This window comes from Oryctolagus cuniculus, chromosome 3 (genome assembly GCF_051225735.1).
Source record: "Oryctolagus cuniculus isolate XC-2025 breed Fujian yellow rabbit chromosome 3, ASM5122573v1, whole genome shotgun sequence".
NCBI lineage: Eukaryota > Metazoa > Chordata > Mammalia > Lagomorpha > Leporidae > Oryctolagus > Oryctolagus cuniculus.
In genome coordinates, this window is record NC_142869.1 from 3,991,535 (window position 1) to 4,014,664 (window position 23,130).

General features: G+C 56.7%; 1 protein-coding gene across 21 annotated transcripts in view; it reads right to left on the reverse strand.

Annotated features, from left to right (window-relative positions):
- AGAP1 (ArfGAP with GTPase domain, ankyrin repeat and PH domain 1) overlaps window positions 1-23,130 on the reverse strand; it is a 514,165-nt gene that overhangs the window by 47,733 nt on the left and 443,302 nt on the right. For all 21 annotated transcript variants that reach the window (XM_070071494.2, XM_070071492.2, XM_089328880.1 and 18 more), the window contains 3 exons: window positions 21,162-21,316; window positions 18,078-18,168; window positions 11,419-11,641 (listed from right to left, as the gene is read on the reverse strand). In XM_070071494.2, the coding sequence (XP_069927595.2) occupies window positions 11,419-11,641; window positions 18,078-18,168; window positions 21,162-21,316 (469 nt within the window). The remainder of the gene's footprint in view (window positions 1-11,418; window positions 11,642-18,077; window positions 18,169-21,161; window positions 21,317-23,130) is intronic.

Below are 23,130 nucleotides of genomic sequence, written 5' to 3' on the forward strand. Positions count from 1 at the left end.
CTGCCCACACGCCGAATATGCTGCTCTCCTCCAATCAGGAGCAGGTCCTACAGTTTATTGGTCGAACTGGAAGCAGCTGTGTAGAAGTTGTTTACTCCTCTCCCAGCGCCATATTGTGGGAGAGCAGATGCATAGAATAAGTCTTAATTCCAGTAACTTAGTCTAGTCCGAGTTGCTCCCCACACTACTGGCGTTCTGGACAAAGCCAAACTGCACTGTGTAGAACCGTCTTGGCTGCTGGCACCCCTGGCTGGAATGCCCTAGAGACGTGACACGGCTAGCAGTGGGCGGCAGGCCCAGCTAACCTCAGCCTGGTGCAGGCTCTGGGCTCCACTGTGAGCAAACCGATCTCCCCGCCTGGGTGTCGTCTTCTCCGATTCTGAACTGACAGCTCCTTACTTTGGCCAGAGGGCAAGGACGGACCTGTGGGAACGTCGCGGCAGCCCCGGAGGTTCTTGGGAAGAAACCTCCGTGAGTCGTCATGATTTCGTCTGTGTCCTCTGGTCATTTGTGCCAGATCGAGCCCATCAGAGATGCTTTTTGTGCCAGTGGACCCCTGAGACGGCGGATGTGCACCCTGGGAGGAGGACACCTAGCTGCTCAGAGCTGTCACGGCGCCACCCTGCTGTTCCCGCTCTCGGGGGGCCTCAAGCAGTTTCTCAAAGCAGTCAGGGCTCTGCAGCCGAAGCTGGCTTGCTTGGCCCCGTGGGCTGCAGATGGTCTGCCTTCTCAAGCCAGGACTGGATCAACCCAGCTGGGCCTGTGCTGTGTGGGGTGGTGCCTACACACACGGCCAGCGCCAAGGTCACGGGCACCGCCGTTGCTACATCTGCCTTCATGAGCGTGAAGGACACACTTGCAGAGTTTGCGGACTGGAATTCCCTGCCCGTTGGTTCCGTTTGCCACTTAGAGGCCTTGCGATCTGCCCAATGGCCCAGGAAAGAAAATTCAGCGTCAGCATGGAGCAGTCTTTTTCCCGTGCCCCACGTTCACTTAGGTGAAGAGTCCCAAGTTCACCCCAGCACCCCCACTAGGCCATGGCTGCCCCTCTGCCGTGGCTTCCTGGGGAGGGCTCTGCAGCAGACAGACCTGGGGCAGACCTGTGCTTGCAGGCAGTGCTCCGGCCACTGTCCCGGGGGGTTCGCGAGGACAACAGCAGCTGCTCTTTGGACTCCATGAGGCACAGCCTGGCTTCCCGGAGGGTCCCTCGAGGCCCTCCCCATCCAGGGTGGGGGGTGATGATCAGTGCTGCAGACCCGCTGGCTGGCTCACCTGGACACGGGCGCCACCCGCTCCCTGCTCCTGTGTTTCCCGGGCTCGCCCCTCTCTGTGCATGGCCTGCCCATGCTGAGGGGCAGTGCGCTGTCCCAGGTGGTCAGCTCCCCGCCAGCCAGCACAGCAGGTGCACCTGTGCCTCTGCCCGGGCCACCTGCTGTTGGGGGACTTCTCTGCCTCATCTGCTCTGCTCTCCTTCAGAATTCCTGCTCACAGGAATCACACGTATAGGTGTGACTCATATCAGGAAATTCACATTTTAAAAGTATGCGATTCACTGGCTTTTAGTGCATTTGCTGGTCTTTGCAGTCATCACCATGACACAGATTCCAATCACTTCCATTTCACTGTGCCCACTAAGCGGTCACTGTCGAGGTCCTTAACAAATAAGTAATCCTCACACATTTTTGTGCATTCTGTCTATTGTCTTTCTTTTTTAAAACAATTTTTTTAAATTATTTGACAGGTAGAGTTATAAACAGTGAGAGAGACAGAGAGAAAGGTCTTTCTTCTGTTGGTTCACCCCCCAAATGGCTGCTATAGCCGGTGTTCTGCGCTGATCCGAAGCCAGGAGCCAGGAGCTTCTCCTGGTCTCCCATGGGGTGCAGGGCCCAAGCACTTGGGCCATCCTCCACTGCACTCCCTGGCCACAGCAGAGAGCTGGCCTGGAAGAGGAACAACCAGGACTAGAACCCAGTGCCCAGATGGGATGCTGGCGCTGCAGGTGGAGGATTAACCAAGTGAGCCACAGCGCCGGCCCCTACTGGGGCCCTATTTCATTCTTCTTAAATCTGTCCTTTGAGTCACTAAGATTTTAAATTTGAAGTCAAATTTATCTACTTTCACCTTGGTGGCTCGTGCTTTAGGTATCGGAGCTAAGACACCGTTGTGAACCCCAAGTCACACAGACTCCCCCTTAGGCTTTCTTCCGAGAGTTCCCACAGCGGGGTCTTTGGTTCATTTGGAGGTAATATCTGTGTACGGCATGGGCGTGTGTGGGCGTGTGTGTGTGGGTGTGGGTGTGTGTGTGTGGGGTGTGTGTGTGTGTGTGTGGGCGTGTGTGTGTGTGTAGGTGTGTGTGTGTGTAGGTGTGTGTGTGCGTGTGTGTGTGTGTGGGTGTGGGTGTGTGTGGGGTGTGTGTGTGTGTGGGCGTGTGTGTGCGTGTGTGTGTGTGGGTGTGTGTGTGGGGTGTGTGTGTGTGGGGGGGGAGGTGTGTGGGGGGGAGGTGTGTGGGTGTGTGTGGGGGTATGTGTGTGCAGGGGCGTGTGTGTGTGTGGGTGTGGGCGTGTGTGTGTGTGGGGGGAGGTGTGTGTGTGGGGAGGTGTGTGTGTTTGTGTGTGTGTGGCTTCATTCTTTCAGCTGGCCCTGGATACCCACTTGTCCCAGGACACTGCGTCCGCCTCCTCTCTCTCTGAACTGTCTCGGCACCCGACTGGGAATCCGTTGATGAGTCGGGCGTATTTCTGAGCTCTCGATTCCGTCCCATTAATCCATGTGTCACTGCATGAGGGTCCTTCAGAAAGTTCACGGAAGAGCAGAAGCAAAGGATAAGCTGTGTCGCTGCAAGGAAACGGGAAGCCCACGCATGGGTTTTCACGATGCTCGTTTTCCACGAGCTCTCTGCAGACTTCTTGTACTCTTATCCCAAGGTCATTCAGGTGACTGTCCTTGGGCTTACTGTCTGGTAGTTAAGCTTTGAAACCAGGAAGTTTACTCTTTTTTTTTTTTTTGACAGGCAGAGTGGACAGTGAGAGAGAGAGACAGAGAGAAGGGTCTTCCTTTGCCGTTGGTTCACCCTCCAATGGCCGCTGTGGCTGGTGCACCGCGCTGATCCGATGGCAGGAGCCAGGTGCTTCTCCTGATCTCCCATGGGGTGCAGGGCCCAAGCACTTGGGCCATCCTCCACTGCACTCCCGGGCCACAGCAGAGAGCTGGCCTGGAAGAGGGGCAACCGGGACAGAATCTGGCACCCCAACTGGGACTAGAACCTGGTGTGCTGGCGCCGCAAGGTGGAGGATTAGCCTAGTGAGCCGTGGCGCCGGCCAAAGTTTACTCTTTTTAAAACTGTTTCGTCTGTTCGGTGGTATCTCACATTTCCATGTGAATTTTAGTACACCTCATCCATTTCTGTAGAAACAGAAACAAACAAACCCAGAATGGGCGCCGCAATTCTGAAAGGGACCGTGTTGAATCCACACTCAGTTAGGGGAGTATTAGCCATCTTGACAGCCCTAAATGCTCCAACCGGCAATACGATGTCTCCTCACTCACTCGGGCCTTTTAAAAGTTCCTTCAACGATGCTTCGCAGTTTTCAGTGTAGAGTTTAAATTTACTCCTGAGAACAAGGATTTGTCAAAAACTTCGTGGGAAAAGGAACGAAAAGATAAATTTGTTTTGGTGTAAAGTAATTTTGAAATCCAGGCATACCAACGATCTTCCGAAAGTTCATGGAAGAACCATACTATGAAAAAGTACACACGAATTCCTAATTTATTTTTAACTCTAGCTGTTTCTTGTGGTTTCCTTAAGATTTTCTACGTATAAAATTACGTCACTGCAAACAGAGATCGCGTCACGATTTTTCTATTCTGGACTGCCTTTGTTTTTTTTTTTTTTCTTTCTTTGCCTAATTCTCTGGCTTAACCTGCCAGTAAAATGTTAAATAGAAGTGGTAGCATTCTTGTCTCATTACTGATGTCAGAGGGAAAGCATGCAATATTTTACTATTAAGTATGACATTAGCTGTGTGGTTTTTTTTTGTTTTTTTTTTGTTTTTTTGCTAGATGTCATTCATCAGGCTTAGGCACTGTCCTTTCACTTGTAGTTTGTGAAGTCTTTGCACTGTGCATGGTGGCTGGATTTCTGTACTGTCTGCATCTCTAAATGCGATCAGGTGGGTTTTTCTTTCCTCTATTCATGGGATACGATGCACTGGATGGCTTTTGTGTGTTGAGCCGACCTTGCATTCCTGGGGAAAAGGTCACTTGAGTGTCACGTGTCACCCTCTTTCCTGTGCTGGGTCTACGAACGCAGATGCTCTCTGGCTGTACCACCTGCTGGGACGCCACGCTGCGTGCCCCAGGCCAGGCTGGGCGCTGGCAGGAGGGGTGGAAACACATGACTTGGGCCTCGAGAGGCGAGAGAGGACATCCAGGACCCGGGGCCGAGACATGAGCTTACAGGCAAGGCTGCAGATGTCGACTTACTGTGTTTGGTGTTCCGCAGCCTCCACGTGCGCCTCGCTCACCTGGACATCAAACCCGGGCCCCGTCCCGGCACGCTGCCTGGGCTCCTCCTGCCCCTCTGTTGTGAAGGTGAAGAGGAGCGGTTCCTCAGGAGACGGGGTCCCTGCTGCAGGGTCAACGTCACCGGAAGCAGCAGAGCGTGGGACTGCTCCACTGCTGCGCACAGCCGGGCAGAGGCAGGAGTTTCAGGGAGGGGCTGCAGGCACAGAGGTCCCGCCGGCTTCCTGCAGGTGCTCTCCCAGCTGGACGCAGGCTCTGCGTGGTCCAGGCATCGAGAGAAGACGGCTGCTGCTTGTGGCGCCTCCTCCGCTGGGGATGCTAAACACCCAGGGGAGCAGACGCTCCTCCGTCATCTCCGTGAGCGCGTTTCAGGGAGCAAACGACACGGATTTTCACCCAAAGGCAGCTCTCCGGAGGCAAGGCTGGCTTCCCGAGTGCTCCGCACTCCTGCAGGACTGAAACAGTACCCGGGTGCACGCGCAGCAGGCGGTCAGAACGAATGGCGGCGCCCTTCTGTCCACCCGGTTCAAAGGGAAACGCAAAGGTTCCGCTGTCCTTGAAAACTGGAGTCGGTCATCCTCAGCCTGACCGACAGCCTTCCTGCCACGGTGTGTGCGTAGTCGGCAGCTTCACGGGACGCACAGACCTCCACCGAGCTCTCGGGCTGGATGCTGGATGCATGGCAGCGCCTGCTGCCACTGTTCTCTCCAGGTCTTGTTCTTTTTTTTTTTATATACACCTAGTTTATTTTTATTTTATTTTTATTTTTTTATTTTTGACAGGCAGAGTGGACAGTGAGAGAGAGACAGAGAGAAAAGTCTTCCTTTGCCGTTGGTTCACCCTCCAGTGGCCGCTGTGGATGTTGGGCTGTGGCCAGTGCACCGTGCTGATCTGAAGCCAGGAGCCAGGTACTTCTCCTGGTCTCCCATGGGGTGCAGGGCCCAAGCACTTGGGCCATCCTTCACGGCACTCCCAGGCCATAGCAGAGAGCTGGCCTGGAAGAGGGGCAACCGGGACAGAATCCGGCACCCCAACTGGGACTAGAACCTGGTGTGCTGGCGCCGCAAGGCGGAGGATTAGCCTAGTGAGCCGCGGCGCCGGCCAGGTATTGTTCTTATGGCAGTGTCAATGTACTTCCCTTCGGCACGTCTTCCTAACCGGCTTAATGTTTATCGGAGAACGGTTCTGATCTGGGCTCAGAGCGCTGGCATGCGCTGTGCTAATCAGGACTACCCAGTCACAAAGCGAGTCACAGTCGGCTCTCTGGGTCTGATTCTACCCCAGCTCGCTGGGAGAAGTTGCTCAAGCACCTCCAGCAGGAGCCGAGGTCCCCGGGCGGCGGCTGGGTTGGCAGAGCCGAAGACCTACAAAGTTTCCTGGCGGCAATGTCACTCCTGCGGGCAGGCGGCCGGCTCCACGGGACACAGTGCCCGCCTGGACGGGGGGCACCGGGAGGGTGGACTGGCTCTGCGGCCGGGGCTGGGGCACGGCCGCCGAGAGGCACGCCACGGTGACAGAAATTCACTGTGAGTTGCAATTAGTGTGGCACTGTCATTTTCGGGGGCTCCTGCCAATTAATTAAGCCCGTCACACAGAAAACCACAGCGTTCACAAGATAATTTATATCGGAAGAGACTGGCCTCACCAGCGCAGCTCCCTCCGCATGCAGGATTCTCCCGCTACCAACACAGGCAAGTAAATAAACGAAAGGGAGCCACCCAGAAGGGTGCGCGCCTGCCCCACGCGCGGGTGGCGGGGGAGGGGAGGAAAAAGTTAACCTGTCCTTGCTGTAACTGCTCCCTCTGGGTCGCGGTGGCGGCAGTGGAAGGCAGGCTGATTAAAGCTCGCAGCCAGCCCCCGGCTCCCTGAGCCCTCTGCGTCCGGGATGATAGAATCAGAGGAGTTTATTCATACCATTAAGCCCCAGAGAACTTAATTGAAAGGAGAGCACAGCCCGGACCTTGACAAGCGCGAGGTCACCGTAATTGCTGCCGGACATATTTAACATTAAGATAATCAGGCCATTAATTACCCTTTGGATCATTAAATCAGCCAGTTGCAAAATGAAATTTCTGCCTCTATTACTCACTTGAGAGACCACAGGGGTGGCCTTTAATTTATCAGGGAGCTTGAGATACAAAGGCTGGGGCTGGGGCCAGGGGGGGTAGGGGGGTGGGGAGGGCAGGCGGGGAGGGGGCCGAGCGCGGCGGGGGCAGCGGGGGCAGGGCATCAATCCGCCATGCTCGGTGATCGTGGCAAATTAACTAGGTAAGAAAACCTCGGCTTCCAGAGGCAGGCGCTGGGGGTATGTAAATAGATGAGGGCAGACAGGGAGACCAGAGTGTGCATACCACTTAGCGGGATAATAAAGGAAATCAGCCTTGATTATCACTGCTAATTTGGACACTGCCGGTAGCTTGTTATGCGTGTTCTGAGTAGCATTTAATTAATTCAATTGCTTGTTAATGAGGGAAGTGACATGTGGGGAGCAGATGCCACCCAACTGCAGATGGACTCCGGTCATCACAGCGAAGTCCTTCCCCACCCCTCCCCATTTTTTTTTTTTAAAGAAAGAAAATAGGAAAAGGTGTCAAGCATAGAGGAACACTCAAAAAGAGACAAAACACTGACCTCAGCAGGCCAAGAACTGTTGAAAAATAATAAGATGAGACAGTCCCAGGGCTGCGTGGGCCGGCGCGTTCCCTGAGGCCACATTTGGAACACGGCATCTTTATGCCCGAAATTTGAGCCCGAGATTACTGTATTGTGATCTCATGATCAAACCTAACAAGACAAAGACGCGGCCAAGTGGCGCTGCTTTTAATATCCCAGAGTCAGCTGTAGGGATCCAATTATTTTCAGTTTGGATACATTTCTCCCGTATCAATACCTCCATGTGCATAAATAAGATGGATCAAAAGGAAGCGGAACTCACATCTCGGGGCAGACTCGCTCCATCTGGAAGTGCCCGGCCAGTCTCTCCCACGCGGATTTCTGATGTCCACCCCCACGTCCTCCTAGCCAAGGCGACATCTTTTCGTAGGTTAAAGACAAGAAGGGAGTTGAGGCAGGAAAGTGAACTTACAAATAATGGGGGGGGGGGAAGAGAGGGAAAAAAAAGGAAGCCAGAAAGGGGGGGGCGCAGATGGAAACCAGCCAGCGCGGTGCCCCCTCCCAAGTGCACCAGAGAGGTAACGGGCGATTTCACAGTGTGGAGAGCTGCTCTCAAGAGCGCCTGCCCAGAACTGCAAACACATTTCCCCTCCCGGTTCCCTCGCTGAAACCAGCAGGCTCCCAAACCGCCAGGTAAACAGGCAAATAGCGCTCGGTCCTGCCCACCTCCCGGATGCGGAGCTGGGAGGCGAGGGGAATGAGGCGCCAGGGGACTCTGCTCCATCCTCGCAGGAAATTATTTTCCCTGCAGTCCAGCCAAGGAGTTTCTAAGTCAACCGCGCATAGCAACAAGGAGGAACAAGATGGCCCCAGCAGCGCAGAGCAGCCCCGACACCCTGCCGGGGGTACTGAGCACGCCAGGATGCAGCCCCGAGTTCAGGTCTGAACACACAAGGAAGCCCGGGCCCCTGGTGGGACAGGTGCCGAGCAAGCAGCTGCCTCATCCACCTGACTATCCTAACGCCTTTGCCTACGGTGACACCACAGGTCCTGATGCTGGGGCCCAGAGCCCGCTCACTCAGGCCCATGAGCACAGGGCTGGCAGGTCCTGGCCCCACACACGGCAAGTGGCTCCCTCCCGAGACCCCCAAGTCTGGTGCATTCTGCCCGCCCAACGCCACCGCCGAGCCCCGCCTGCAGCCAGTGTTTTAAGTGTGTGCTGAAACGGTATCGATAGCAATTAGAGCGGGGACCGCGATTCCACCCGAGATGTAGTTAATTGTCATGGCATCGATCGCTCCTCTAACGTGATTCCTTCTCCAAATTAAACCCCCATTACAGAGGGGGACCAAGGGCGCCCTCTCCCTCGCGTGACAATAAATTTAATATTGAATGTACTGGGGAAAAAAATGTCAATTGTTGCAGGATCCATCCAAAAAGATTTTTTTTTGCTCTTCCTGAGAGTAATTAAAAGATGCTTTTCTTGACTAATGATTCCCCTGTTTAGGAGTGGGAAGTCAATACCGCTTCAGCCGCCGTCAGCTTCGATTGATCACAATGCCGCTCCAGTCTGACGGGCAGTTCTCGGGGCGGCTGAGAACCCCTGGAACCAATTACCAGCCGTCCGCGTGGCCCTAATCAGGGGTGCGCGGACAGCAGGCGGAAAGCCGGCCTGCAGCTCAAAGGCGCCAGCGCTCCCAGGCCGCCCACTGCTCTGGGGACCCCAGCGTGCGGCTGTCCCCAGGGAACGGGTAGTGTCCTTGGAGAGCGACCCTGTGTTGCTCCCGTGGTCCTGAATCCGTGTTGTACTAGTGTGTGCACCCGTGTGCGTGTGTGTCTGAGCAGGTGCATGTGAGGTGGGGGCAGCACACGTCTGATGCTATCTCACCGTCAGGATGGATCTTCTGAGCTGGACGGAACGGACCAGAGCGCCTCGGGAACACATCGGGGTCCTTTGCAAAGCACAGACCGAAGTGCTGCCCCTGGCTTGTCCCTGCACACAGATCTGCTTACTGAAGTGGGCCTGTCTGGTATGACCTTGGGCCACCCTGAGGAGGGGAGTCCTGACCGATGCCCACTTTCCCGTCACGCTGACATTCTGTGTTTCGTTGGACAGCGCAGAGGGCCTGTGAGGTGCGACTGTCCGATCAGGCCGAGCCGCCAGCTTCGCGAGTGTGGCACCAGGCACGGCACGCACCTGGCCTCTGGCCATCCTCACCCCTCAGCCATCAGGGGCCCTCCCAGGCAGCCATCCCCACCCCTCAGCCCCGGAGGGCCCAGTCCAACCGCTCACTGCCCCCGCATTCCCACCCCAGGCCACTCCACAGCCCTGGACACCCCGCCTCGGGTCAGCACCCAGCTCAGCCCCGTTCCCAGCTGGGGATCTGAGCCGGCCCTCAGACCAGTCGCTCATCACCGCAGGCACCCGCACATCGTTATCCTTTCTGCTCTAACAAGGGCTCTGTGGATACTAAGGGAGCACACTACAGGCACAGACACGGCCAACCTCACACACGTGTTATCGGAAGGAAGCAGAATGTAGACATCCACAGTTACCTTCGCAGGAATCGCAACACTGCTGGGCGCTCACCAGAGCCACGGGACCAAAGGGAGGGGGCGTGGCAGCAGCCTCGCCCTGTGAGGAAGGAGGCCTCTGAGGTGGGCGTGGCCGCAGCCCCTCCCTGGGCGAGGAAGGTGGTCCGAGGTGGGCGTGGCCCCGAGGTGGGCGTGGCCCCGAGGTGGGCGTGGCTCCTGGAACCGCTCCACACAAGAAGAACAGGTTATGGGAGAGCTTGAGTGCTACGGGAATCACCAGCTCAGGTCTCTGCACTCGTGCACCAAGATGCGGTCGACATAAGGTGGTGTTAGCTCAACAAGCAGCACAGAGCCGTGCTTCCTGGCATTGTAAACGGTTTCTAATTTTAACGGGTGGCAAGACAAACTTCCCTAACACATTGAAGCAGCGTAAGGGCCACTTTACGCACAGTGAGATGTGCAAAGTTAATTTTCTCCAACTTGTTTCAGTGCTTCCTGTATTTCTACATTAAACAGCCTTTTCCAAAATATATTCATTTTCAGGCCAGAGCGTATCCTCCTATGCCACCCTATTTTGTTACTTTTTAACCTACTAATACAGACAACAGATTTCACACATTGCACAGACAGTGCACCTATTAAAATGCAGACCTTGGAACGTGACTTAATCTTTCAGGAATCCTCGTGAGGATGGCCTGGCTGGTTCGTGGTGAATAGACCAGGGTGGTTTCTCAGAGTGTGCCCCCTCTTCAGTCACCCGCACTCACGTGGTGCTGTTGCACAGGGTACCAAACCGACGCAATCTGATCAAAGTCACCTGAACACCTTTCTTGCCTCCTCACCCCCTCCCCAGACAGCTAACTCAGAGCAGGGCTAACACACGGGCTCCGTTCCCTGCCACGCGCCAAGGGTGGCACCCCAAGTTCTCCCCTGGGTTAACGGAGTCGGGGCTCCCAGGCGCCTCACGCTACTCTCACTCCATCGCAGAAGCCGATCACGCGTGGGCTCAGGCAGGATCACCAGAGAAGTTGCCCCAGTGCCAAGGTCGGGAGGCACAGCTGCGAGGCCAACGCGGACGGCCAGCCTGGAACCCCGACCTCCGAAGTGGGAGACGACACGTGTGCGGAACTTCTGAGCAAGCCCGTAAGCCACCCGCTCGAGCCAGCCCAGGGTCGGCCTGGCACACCCGGCGGGCACACCCGGCGGGCACACCGTCCTCTCACTTCATGAGAGCATGAAACACGCATGTGTACACAGGAGCAGCTTGTAACAGCCATCAGTGAAACACGAGAAAATATGCAGGCTCCAAGTAGTGCGCACGCAACAAGGGGACACCACACGCCATGCCGGACTCGGCTGATTAAACGTGCTGGATGCGTGTTTTAGAAGATATATTCTGTCACCACAAAACCACTAGTGTGGGGGGGCGGGGCCAACAGAGCAGGTGCTTATCAATGATACAATAATGAAATTAAAGAACCCAAACTCCTAATGAGCGTTCACAGCACAGTTATGCACATTAGAAATGTACGGATTCAAGTCAAATACTCATACTTCTGAGAGGGGGAGAGAAGTCCCCCAAGACCTGAAAACACACGTAAAGAATTATGGAGCTGGAGTTAGCCATGCCAACACCTCCACGCTGGCTGCCGTGGCATTCCAGCTGTGGCCCTCGCTGAGGTCATTTCCAGTGGGGGTCATTGCCGGCAAACGCAGCGGCAGCCACCCCGACCCCCGCCACGCTCCTACCTGGTGGAGTCCAGCGAGGGTTTTGCCCGCCCCTGGCAGCTCTCCTCCCAGACGCTGTTGGCCAGCTCGTTGCCGATGGCCGACATCACCTTGATCAGCTCCACCGGCCAGTCGTCCAGGTCCAGGGAGCGGACTCGAGAAAGGTGGGTGCCGAGATTCCGGTGGATCCCCGAGCACTCGATGCACATGAGGGCTCCCAAGTTCAAGCTGGCCCAGTTGGGATCTAGGGGAGAGGCGGGGGGCCACAGGCGGTGAGAACATCATCGCTGCTTCCCGCGCCCCAGAGTCTTACAACAAAACGACCAGCCAGCCAGCGAGACGTCACCCCCAGCAGCCCCGCCCCCACCAGCCACGTGCCTGCAGCGGGCGGCCTGCTCCCTGGCCCAGTCTGGCTGCTGTCAGGATCTCAGACGGCTCTGTGCGTGCTCAGCTACTGAAAACTTTCGCTTCAATCAAAGCCTTGGCATTTCCCACCCAACAGGCAACACGACTGATCTGGAGAGAAAGGCGAACTCTGCACGACTTTCGCAGCACAGAGAAGAACCTGCAGGTGGCCTGGCATCCATGGGGGGCAGCTGGGGATGACGGAACGAGGGGGGTGCAGAGGGCACGAGCAGATGCCCTCACAGCCGGGGCTGCGCCACCAGCGTCCCCAGGAATCTTCCTTAGCGCATGATGCGCCAGCCTGGGAATGTCTGGGCGGGGGAGGGGCACACGCGGAGCTCAGTGGTCTTCTGCGCGGGTCACACTCCGGGGTCTCACCCTTCGGTCCCGTGGTTCTGACACCACCTCGCTCCGTGGACCAGGGCTGCGGGAGGGATGCACCTCTCTGGGCTGTGATTCTGTACCAAGGACGGTGAGCCAGTTCAGCCCGCAATGGCACCACTCAGGAGGCCCAGGCGGGCTGACGTTGCTGTCAGTGGCTCTCAGCATGCCGGAGCAGAGGAGGCCTGAACTCACCCAGGCACACTCCATACTGACCCCCGGTACACTGAATGGAGGAGAAACCAGGCGTCCTAGTTAACCACCGAGGAGTTGCCCTTCCTTCTGTGAACGGCAAATGACCAGGGATGGCCTCGGGCTAACTGCTCAGAAACCAGCCGGCCATTTATTTAAAGTGCATGGAAAAGGTGTATGATGAAAAAAAAAATCTGTAGATTTCAAAACTTTTTGCAGACAAATAAATTTGTGTTTGAAGCCAAGTTTTCCATGAACTCTGCAGAGTACCCTGGTACATCCCGCAGGGGGCTGTGGCCTCTGAGAGGGTCCCCTAAGCCCCTACAGCATCACCCCCCACCCCCACCATCGTCACAGCATGGACACGCTCGATGCTGAAGGGGACAGTCAGAACAGGAGGGGACGGCGAGCGGGAGGGCCTGCCCGGCCTTGGGGTGTTTGGGGAGGAGGCGTGGGGGGGCGGTGAGCATCCTGCCTCTCCACTCTGCTCCCCTGCAGCCCTCACCCCGTGTCTACATTTCCCTTCACAGAGCAACTCCGGCAGCACCTGCTGCTCAGCGCCCCAGCCTGCACCACCCTGCCCGCTGCGACAGGGCAGCCGAGGCCGCCTCCATGGGCCGAACCCGCAGGACCCCTCTCTGCTTTCCCTCTTGCTGGCAGCACACGGCCTGCCTTTCTCCTCCCAGCGCTGACCTCTGACCCCATCTTGGCTGACGACCACCCTAGCCTTTTCTCTTGCTTCCCTAGCTGCTCCGTCTTGATTGCCTGGATCGCCCCTAGCCTACAGGCATCTCCTCTTCCGATTCCGTTCTTTCAACCCACGCCCTGGCCTCAGTGACAATCCAAGTGCTGACACCCATCTTCAGCTCCGCCTCTTCCTCATTCCTGAGGGGCGCTTCCATCTGGACACCCTGCAGATACTCGCCTACCACCTCTGCAAAGCTACCTCCCTCACTGCATGGCGCCAGCACCCCCAGTCCCTCAACCCAGGATCCTCACAATCAGGTTTGGCTCCTCCCTCACCCCCGCAGCTGATCACCAAGTTCTCACTCACTCTCAGATCCCATCCTTTCCTTTTTATTTAGTTTTTTAATGATTTATCTACTTGAAAGGCAGAGTTTGGAGGGAGAGAGGGAGAGGGACAGAGTCAAGAGACAGAGAGAAAGACCGTCAGTTTGCTGGTTCACTCCCCAAATGGCCACAATGGCCAGGGCTGGGCCAGGCGGAAGCCAGGAGCTACATCTGGGTCTCCCACGTGGGTGCAGGGGACCAAGCACCTGGGCCATCCTCTGCTGCTTTCCCAGGCACAGTAGCAGGGAGCTGGATCAGAAGTGGAGCGGCTGGGATATGAACTGGCATCCACATGGGATGCTGGCAGCTTCACCCACTGTGCCCTAACACCACACTGCTCCCTCCCTCATCCTCACCACCATCGCAAGCCAGGGGCCAGAGGCTTCTGTCTGTGGCCTCAGCTTCTACCTCCCTGGAGACCTGTGTCCGCTGGGACCAGCGTCCTGTCAACCATGGCAGAACTGATCGCGTTGTGCCAACATTTAGATCCCCTCCAGGGGTGCCGCTCGCCGTTCGGATCAAGTCTAATCCCTCCCACCAGGATGAGAATGCAGCGTCCCTGTCTCACCCGTCTCACCTGAGCACCTGCAAGTTCCGGCCCCGCCCCCTGCCTGGTGCACCTGCTACTTATCCTTGGGCCTCAGCTGCAATCTCTTGTCCTAGGAAAGACTTCTTCGGCCACCGCTGCCTCAGGTGCAGGAGCTGGGGCTTGGCCCGCAGAGACCCTGGTGCCTGTAGCGGGGTCAGGAGCAGGGACAGCGCCTTTAGTGCGTGCCACCTCCTCCAGCTCCTTGGCCCACCTCGATGTGTACTTCTCAGGCGGGTGAAGACTGGCCTAACGCAGAGGACACGCCGGAGGGGCTGGTGGGAGCGAGGGTGGCCAGGCCAGGCCAGGGCTGGCTGGGAAGCCACCGAGGGCCTCAGTCTGACCGCGGGACTGCAGCAGCCATTACGGTGAAATCAGCTGACCCCACGTGCCAATCCGGGAACCTGACCTCAAAGAGGGTGAGGCTCTGTGGTGTGAGCTGGGGTGTGGGCAGGCCCCGTGCATTGCATGAGAAGCACCAGCAAGTGCACCCCCAGGGGCGCCTGGCTCTTCCTGCTTCCCCAAGTTCAGTGGTGAACGTCCCATTGCTCCCCTCTCCCCCCGGGCTCTCTTTGCTCCCTATACCACTGCCCATCTCCCGTGCGTCCTCACGGGCCCCAAGGGTGGACTTTCCTTGGCATGATCCTGGCCGAGGGGTGGCCACAGGCACTCGAAACAAAGACCTCTGCAGGCAGCGGGGTCTGCCACACACTGGGTGGGCCCCTGGGCAACGGGCGCCTGTGTGACCGGGCTCCCAGAAGCCTCCATGTGCCAAGGCTGCACTTCAGCGAGGCGGCACCGGCCAGCTGTGCAGGCAGGCGGCTCCTGGCGAGCACCATGTGGGGCGGCTGTGTCTGCAGATCTGAACCCCAGGCCGCAAGAACGTCCCCGAGCCTCGCTGTGAAGGGGCAACGTGGGGGTAACCGTGGACGGTGTTGGTGGGCGGCGACGGCTGCTGAGGGGCGGGGCTCTCACCCAGAGTCTGAGCGGCTCCTGCACCAGCCCCGGACACCACCCTTCACTGTCCTCAGATTCTGCATTGGAGGTGCTTCTGGGTTTTCAGCCCATAACCAGCAGCGCTTTGAACACCGTTCAGGCGAGGTCCCTGGGCCTGCCCGACTCATCCCTGTTGGTTTAGCTCCCAGAGTATACAGCTGGGGCCGCTCTTTAAAAGGCCTCTGTATACACTGCCAGCTGCCCTGGAGAGGGGTTTCCACTTCTCCGTCAGCGTGGGGACCATGCTTGTTCCAGCAGTTTCATCAAAACTGGGCATTTGGACTTAAAACATCCCTGCGGGCGGAGTGGGCACTTAGCAGTGTGGGAGACACCACCTGGGACCACGTATCTGCGTGCCTGGGTTTGAGTCCAGGCTCCATTCCTGATTCCAGTTTCCTGCCGATGCAGACCTTGGGAGGCAAGAGGTGAGGGTTCAAGTCCTTGGATCCCTGCCACCATTGTGGGAGACCCACATGGAGTTCCTGCCTCCTGGCTTGGGCCTTGCCTCGGCCTCGGCCTTGTGGGCATTTGGGGAGTGAACCAGTGTCTAGAAGATCTGTCCCTCAAATAGAAAAAAAAAAAAAAACCCAAATGGTTGTGCAGGTGTCCTTGGCCTCAGGCCCTGCGGCTCCCCAGGGCCTCTGGCGTGCGAGCCACGCGGCAGCTGTCAGAGATCACGTCTGAGTCTCGCCTGGAGGCTTGGCGCTGCTGCATCTGCACCCCTGTCCACGGGGGGGCGCCCCCCGCGGCACCCGCTCCCAGAGTCACAGGACTTCAGGAAGACAACCCAGGAGGCTTTGGGAGACCATGCCCCTCACAGATGGATGCCTGCCTGTCCCCTTTCTCCCGGGCCGTCAGATGCTGCCTCCCCTCAATCCCCTTGCCGGTGAGACTGCTCAGGTGGTCCCGCCCTCCTCTCCCTGCTCAGCACTTGCAGACCCGAGGCCTCCCCTGCGCACGCCATGGCCCCCGGGAGCCACGGGCCTCCCGCAGCCGTCTGCAGAACGGCGAAGGGCTGTGGCTGATCCCCTGGTGCGTGCGCTACCGTGTCTCAGAGTTTGCTTTTAGGAAAGGCCTTCCTTGAGCGCGTTTAGGATGAAAACACACTTTACACGGCTGCCGCGCCCTCCAGCTGCATTTCAGCATGCATTTCTGAAAGCTAAATTTGAAAAGTCAAACAAAAGAAGGCCCTTTAAAGACGTGTCTTTAGGGGCCGCCGCTGCGGTACAGCATCTTAAGCACGGCTTGCGTGGGTCCCGGCTGCTCTGCTTCCCATCCAGCTCCCTGCTGAGGCCCGGGAAAGCAGTAGAAGATGGCCCAAGTCCTTGGGCCCTGCACCCGTGTGGGAGACCTGGAGGAAGCTCCTGGCTCCTGGCTCAGCCCAGCTCAGCCCTGGCCGTTGTGGCCATGTGGGGAGTGTACTAGCAGATGGAAGATGGATCAATCTCTCTCTCTCATTTTGCATTTCAAATAAAGAAATAAATCTTAAAAAAAAAAAAAAAAAGGTACCTGAGGACACTTAAGGATAAACACTGCCCCACCCGGAGGACAGCCTTCCTGGCTCTGTCTCAGAGACAGCCCCTCCCCTCCCTCCCATCTGGAACAGCCCTGGCTGGTGCCTCATTTCCCACTTGGAGAGAGGCCTCACACCCACCGGGCCAGCTCCTTCTCACTCTCTCTTCCAATCTGTCAGAAATGGAACAGCCCAATCGGCACTTCCAGGACAGCACCGACGTCTCCCCTGCCGGGGACCGCTAACAGTCTCCCTCTGCCTCTGAGCGGGGACCGGAGGAGCCTCAGTCAGCCCAACACCTGCTCGTGTCCCCCAGGCGTCCACGAGTCTCCTTCCCCAGGGCTGGCTGAGCCACCAGTGCTACAGCTCCCACAGGAAGTCTGCTTGGCGTGGTCCCCCACCCCTGCGCTGTGCCCAGATGTGCGGGCGCTGGGCTTGTGTCTCGGCCACCGGGCTTCAGGCCCTAGGATGGCCGTGACCGACCACGTGGCACGCATCTGACTCGTAGGCAGCACCCAGGCTGGTACCTGTGCCTTGCCTCTTGTTGGAACTGGATTTCCTTCTCTTCCAAACACTGCCTTAACAACACGTGACTGGGGGTGGGTGGTCAGCTCAGCTCAGCAGCTAGGATACTGCCTGCAATGCCTGCATCTGTGTCAGAGCCCGGGTTCAAGTCCCCTCTCAGCTTCCCATTCCCACTTCCCATTAATGCACATTCTGGGAGGCAACAGAATGGCTCGAGTCCCTGGGGGCTCTGCCACCGCCTGGGCGCCCTGGAGCGAGTTCCAGGCTTCTTGGCTTTGGAGTGGCCCAGTTCCAGCTGTTGCACGTATCTGGGGAGTGACCCAGCAAATGGCTGATCGCTGTCCGTCTCTCTCTCCCTGCCTTGCAAGTACAATGAGAATAAATAAAACCAAAGAAGAACCGATGGGGAGTGATCTACTGAAGGCAAACTTTTCCAGGCTTGGAATTAGAGATGCAGAGAAGTCCCTACCCTCGAGGATATGAGCAAGAAATTTTCTCAAGAAGATATTATCGCAACAGAAAGCAGGAGACAAAGCCGTGTTACTCCAAGGCAGGGAGCAGTCACTATGAATTAATTCTGTCGGCCCAAATGCTTTACACTGTGTCACAAACTGAAGATTAACAGAAAGGAGAAAGATGTCAGTTGAAGGCAAAACCCACACGCATGGTTTTGAAATCAAAAAACAAAGCAAAACAAAACCCAGAAGTCACTGGGCAGGAATGAATCAATTACACCCTATTTTATGGAAAAGGCAAACAAACAAACGGCAGTTGATTAAGCAAAAGGTCACGCCCACATAAGGCACGGGGCGCGGGGTGCACGGGGCGCCCCCCTGGGACGGCTGCTGCCCCCGTGGGACTCAGGGCACCAGCGCCGTCAGCGAGGCCTTGGCGGGATGAGCGCTGCGGCAGACAAAAATCCAAAACGGTTCAGGTCCTTCAGAGCCACGAAGCTGTGTCTGCCCCCATCGCCGTGGCCCAACCGGGCCCGGGTCCCCAGGCCGCACTTACTCTGGGTGTCGCAGTCCACACAGTGGGAGTTCCCGCGGATGTTCCGGATCGACTGCAGGGCCATGGCTTCACTCTGGCTGGTGAGTCGGGACTGGGTACAGGGAGAGAGAGAGACAGGCGCAAGAGATGAGGCCGGATCAACAGACAGAGAGGGTCACGGCACGGCGCGGCGCGCGCACGCGGGGTGACGGCGTTTTCCGACTGAGGTCTTCAGCAAGCAGCCTCACTGAGCGAGGACCCGCTGTGCACGCCCGGGCTTGTCGGCTGAGGGGACTCGGGCAGAAGCGGGCACAGAGGGGAGCTCTGGGTCCTCTGTGGGTGCACCGGGAGACCAGCAGGCACCTGAGGGCTCTGGTCACAGCGCTGTCACCACCACACCCCTGCCCGGGACGAGGACTGAAGAGCAGGGAGGAAGCGATCTGGTGACGCGCCGCGCCAGGGGCGCCATTTCACATCTGAACAGACCTCGGCTGGTTCAGCAACAAAGTCGGCGCCAGAGCAGGGGCCGGGGGAGGGGGAGGAGAGCTGGGGGCTGTCTCTCTTAAATTACACCCTCTTTAGAAGAGATTCAAGAAACTACGCTGGGGCCGGCATGGTGGCGTAGCGGGTAAAGTCGCTGTCAGCAGCGCCGGCATCCCATATGGGTGCTGGTTCGAGACCTGGCTGCTCCATTTCCCACCCAGCTCTCTGCTATGGTCTGGGAAAGCAGCAGAAGATGGCCCAGGTCCTTGGGCCCCTGCACCCACGCGGGAGACCCAGAAGAAGCTCCTGGCTCCTGGCTTTGGACTGGCTCAGCTCTGGCCCTTGAGGCCAACTGGGGAGTGAACCAGTAGATGGAAGACCTCTTTCTTTCTCTCTGCAACTCTGACTTTCAAATAAACAAATAAATCTTAAAAAAAGAAAAAAAAGAAGACATGCACGCTTATTGCAGCCGCTTTAGAAACACGGAGAGTGAAGTGAACCTAGGGACGTATGACCTATCGACTGACCATCGTGGTGCAGCGTGAGTGACACTCAGCCCTCTCTCCTGTGGGCACACAGGCACTTCCCACAGGCTGATGTGACACGGTGTTGGGACCTCTCGGATGTCAGTGTTTTAAATGGGGGCAGAGTACCCCACCCACCGACGACTCCTCTACCAGGTTCTCTGACAGACTTTTCTGTTTCACAGACAGGGCTATAGAGTGTGCTCAGTGCTAAACCCACACATGTATTCGTGGTCATTTACCAAGGATGAGCTCCTGGACGCAGACCAGACGTAAAAGGGTGTGAATCGTTTTCAGGCTTTTGTTTATTAAATAGACATCTAATATTAAGGTCTAAGTGAAAACAGGTATCAGAGGACAGTTATAATAAGCTTCATTTCTGTGTAAGAGTTCTTTGTAAGCTGAACTATCTTATGTCAAGTTATCTGATGTGCAACAATTTATTACTTAATTATATAATAATGGATTATAACTTATTAATTACGGTTTCCTAATTAGCATCATGGCATTCCTGAGATTTTAATCCGTTTGGATTTTTGTTCACCTATTCAAAACATGTTTAACTTTCTATACAGGTATCCAGAGAGCATACGTGTGCACACAGAGGGACATGCTGGTCTCTGCCCCAGTGCACCAGGGTAATTTCTGTGGTTTGCTGGCCAGCTGACCGGTCGGTTCATGTGTCCACGTCCACTCCAAACTACCTCCAGGCAGCTGAGACACTGCACAGATCACTCTCAACTGAGCCTTTAGACTCTCACGCCTGTCAGCAGGTGCGCACAGTAGGCAGGGCTAAGAGTCTGCCTTCTCCCAGGGCGCCCTCCTGGAGAACACACCGGGAGCTCAGTGGAAGGCCGGAATTTGCACCTGCCCCAGGTGTACGCCACCCACTCTCACGGGGGAACTGCTGGGACGGGCTGGCCAATGTGGGAGACAGGAGGCCATGATTGTCACAGACCCAGATCCACCAGGAGAGAGGACACCCTTTTCCCTGTAGAACTGAGGGTCGCATTTGTGTGCCCAGTGACACTGGCTCCGGCCTCCTGTTCCGAAAGGAAATCTGCAGGTCTGGGGACGGCACACGGCCTTGAGGCCCAAGGACAAGGGGACCCAGGGCTCCCTGGGGGGCAGCATCTCAGGAACCACGTCTGGCTGCACGTGGACGTGACCCAGTGAGCCCCGGCGCTCAGAAAGAAGGCAGTGGCTGGCTCTCTCTACCTTGGGTATAAAACATCCTTAAAAAAGGGAAGCAAATTACATTATAATAATAATGAGTGTGGTCTGGTTTACCCTGGTTAAAAAGGGTAATAAAATAAGACACTCTGTCTTTCTGAGAGACAGACTCCCTTCTTAATGACAAAGCTGAACATAAATCATGGGCAGGCATTTCTTTAAATGGTTACAAACGCGGCTGCAGGCTGGCAGGCAAGGTCCTTTCTCTCTGTTTCCAGCTGATCATAGTCTGAAAAATCGAAATGCTCTCTTAGAGTCAAAAATGTCCCAGCAAAGGGCTTTAAAAAATCCCATCATTAGAATCAAGAAACTCAAGGAACCCTTGATGGGAAAAATGAATTTTGAATAAAGGATACTGCTGGGCAGTAGCCTAGCAAATGCAGTTTAAAATCTTTTTTTTTTTTTTCCCCCGTGGCTAAACAACTGCAGAAGGGTTGTCTGTAATTATTGAAGCAAACACACACTGGCCTTTACCAGCAGCTCAGAAAACAGAAATCCATCTTTCTCTTCCTTCCCATCTCCAACAAGAGGCAGCTCCCAGCTTGAGGTGGATTTGCATCTGGGGCATGCGTGGGGGCGGAACGTCGCTCTTCCGGTCTGCATCTCTTTATCTGGGTACATTTCACCCGAAACCGAAATACAGGTGCATGCAGGAGCCCCACGAGTCCATCCCCTGTGACACAAGGCCAGTTCCGTCCCTCTGCGACTCGCTGGGAGGCTAAGGATGCAGTCCGGCCACCGTGCCACACAGACCCGGCCGGGCCTGGAGACTGGTGCTTGGCCACAGAAGGTCTTCAGCCTTCCACAGACTCTGCCGACACTCTGCCCTCCAGGGGCCTGGCCCTGTGTCCCGCTGGGGCCTTACCTTATTCCTGCTGCTCTCGCAGGACTGGAGGCTGGCTAGGATCTGGCTCTCGATGGCTTGGACCCACGCGTCCCGCTCTTCGTACGTGGTGGCCTCAAAGTGCCACGTCTGCCCCGTGAGCGACACGATGATGAACTCGAAGTTCTCCTCTTGCTCTGAAACACAGGGTGGGGGACCAGAGTTCAGCTCGCGTGAGGCAGCCACCCCCCTGCACATCCCCCGTCACCGCAGTGCTTTTCAGCACACGCAGCCCAGGACAGCGGGGCCGCGGCCATCTGAATCCACACCTGTGCATACTCCGTGCTCTGTGGCTGCAGCTGGCCGTGGCAGGGACACGGGGACATGGCAGCCAGATGTGATGCTGGTGTCTCTGTGCTGGGCACAGATCAAGAGACTCAGGGAAGGGGCTGGCATTGTGGAAAAGCGGGTTAAACAGCCACCGAGGCACCGGACCCCATATGGGAGTGCCAGTTCGAGTCTTGGCGGCTCTACCTCTGACCCGGCTCCCTGCTTATTCACCTGGGAAATGGCCCAAGTAGCCGGGCCTTTGTCACCCACGTAGAAGACCTGGACAGAGCTCCTTCCTGGCTTCTGCCTTTGGGTTGCACCAGCCCCGACCACTGCGCCCATTTGGGGAATGAGCCAGTGGGTGGAAGCTCTCTCTGTCTCTGTGTCTCCCTCTCTCTCTCTGTAACTCTACCTTTCAAATAAATAAATAGGTATATTGAGAGAGAGAGAGAGAGAGACTCAGGGAAATGGTGCTGTCACTTGCTGCTGGCCTCAGGTCTGTGGGGGTGACAGTCAAGTTAGCACTGCTGGTCTGGGGCTGCAGCTTGTGTTCTTCATGCGCATCTGTGCGCGCAGCCGCACACGCGCCATGTCCAGGGAATGTGTGATGTTCTGTTCTTCTAAGAGCAAGCGGGAAAAGATTTCACTGCCACGTGTTCAGGGTGATGCACGCGTGGACCGCGGGGGCCCTGGAAGGGCCGTCCGTGCCTTGCACGCTGTGGCGGGGCGGCTGTCTGGATCGGGAAGTGAGGGACGCGGTAGCGTCCACACCACGGGACACGTGACTCAGCCTAAGTCCCTGCACTCGGCCAGCACCTTCTCTGCCCAGCGAGCAAGTGCGTGCCGGGGCTTCCGCAGGGTCATGGAAATAAATGCATGTTGTGAAGAAACTATATGTGCATTCCAAAAATATATGCATTTTTGTGCATGCAAACAAACATCTTTTAATTCTGTTTTTTTTTTTTTTTCCCCAAGCATTTCTTGAAGTCCCCTTGTGGCAATGCCAACAGACGCAGGGCCGTGTCCACGAGGGCTCCATGAACACGCCAGCCTTGGCCCTTATTCCTAGCCTCAGCCAGGGGGAGGGAGGCTCCCGCTCACACAGAGCAGAACTAGGTACACACAGCACCCCCACGCTGGCCCGGGGGCCCACGGACTTGCAATCACCTGGTGAGCAGTCCTAACAAAGGCAGCTGGGTTTAGTGCTGTGGCCCCCTGGGATAGGCCGCCACTGGGGTGCGGGCAGCCCAGACCCGAGTGTGGGCTTGAGTCCTGGCTGCCCTATTCAGACTCAGCTCCCTGCTGACGGCCTGGGGAGGCAGCAAAGATGGCCCAAGTGCTTGGGTCCCTGCCACCCACGTGGGAGACCTGCATCAAGATCCTGGCTCTTGGCTTCCGTCTGGCCCTGGGCATTTAGGCGGTGACCAGCAGGTGAAAGATCTCTCTCTCCCTCCCTGTCTCTGTCACTGTGCCTGTCACATCAATCAATCAATCAATCTTTAACGATAATGGTGATGGTCTACCTGCCTGCCCAGCATTTCACCCGTTTGCTGTCTCAGCCATCCACACGCTGGGTTCGGCGGGCTCACACCTCACGTGCGATCCTCTGACCCTCACGCTCTGAGCTCCTCTGCTGCAGCTCTGGGTGGGCCTGGGCCTGGGCCGGCTCCCCAAGGCCCTG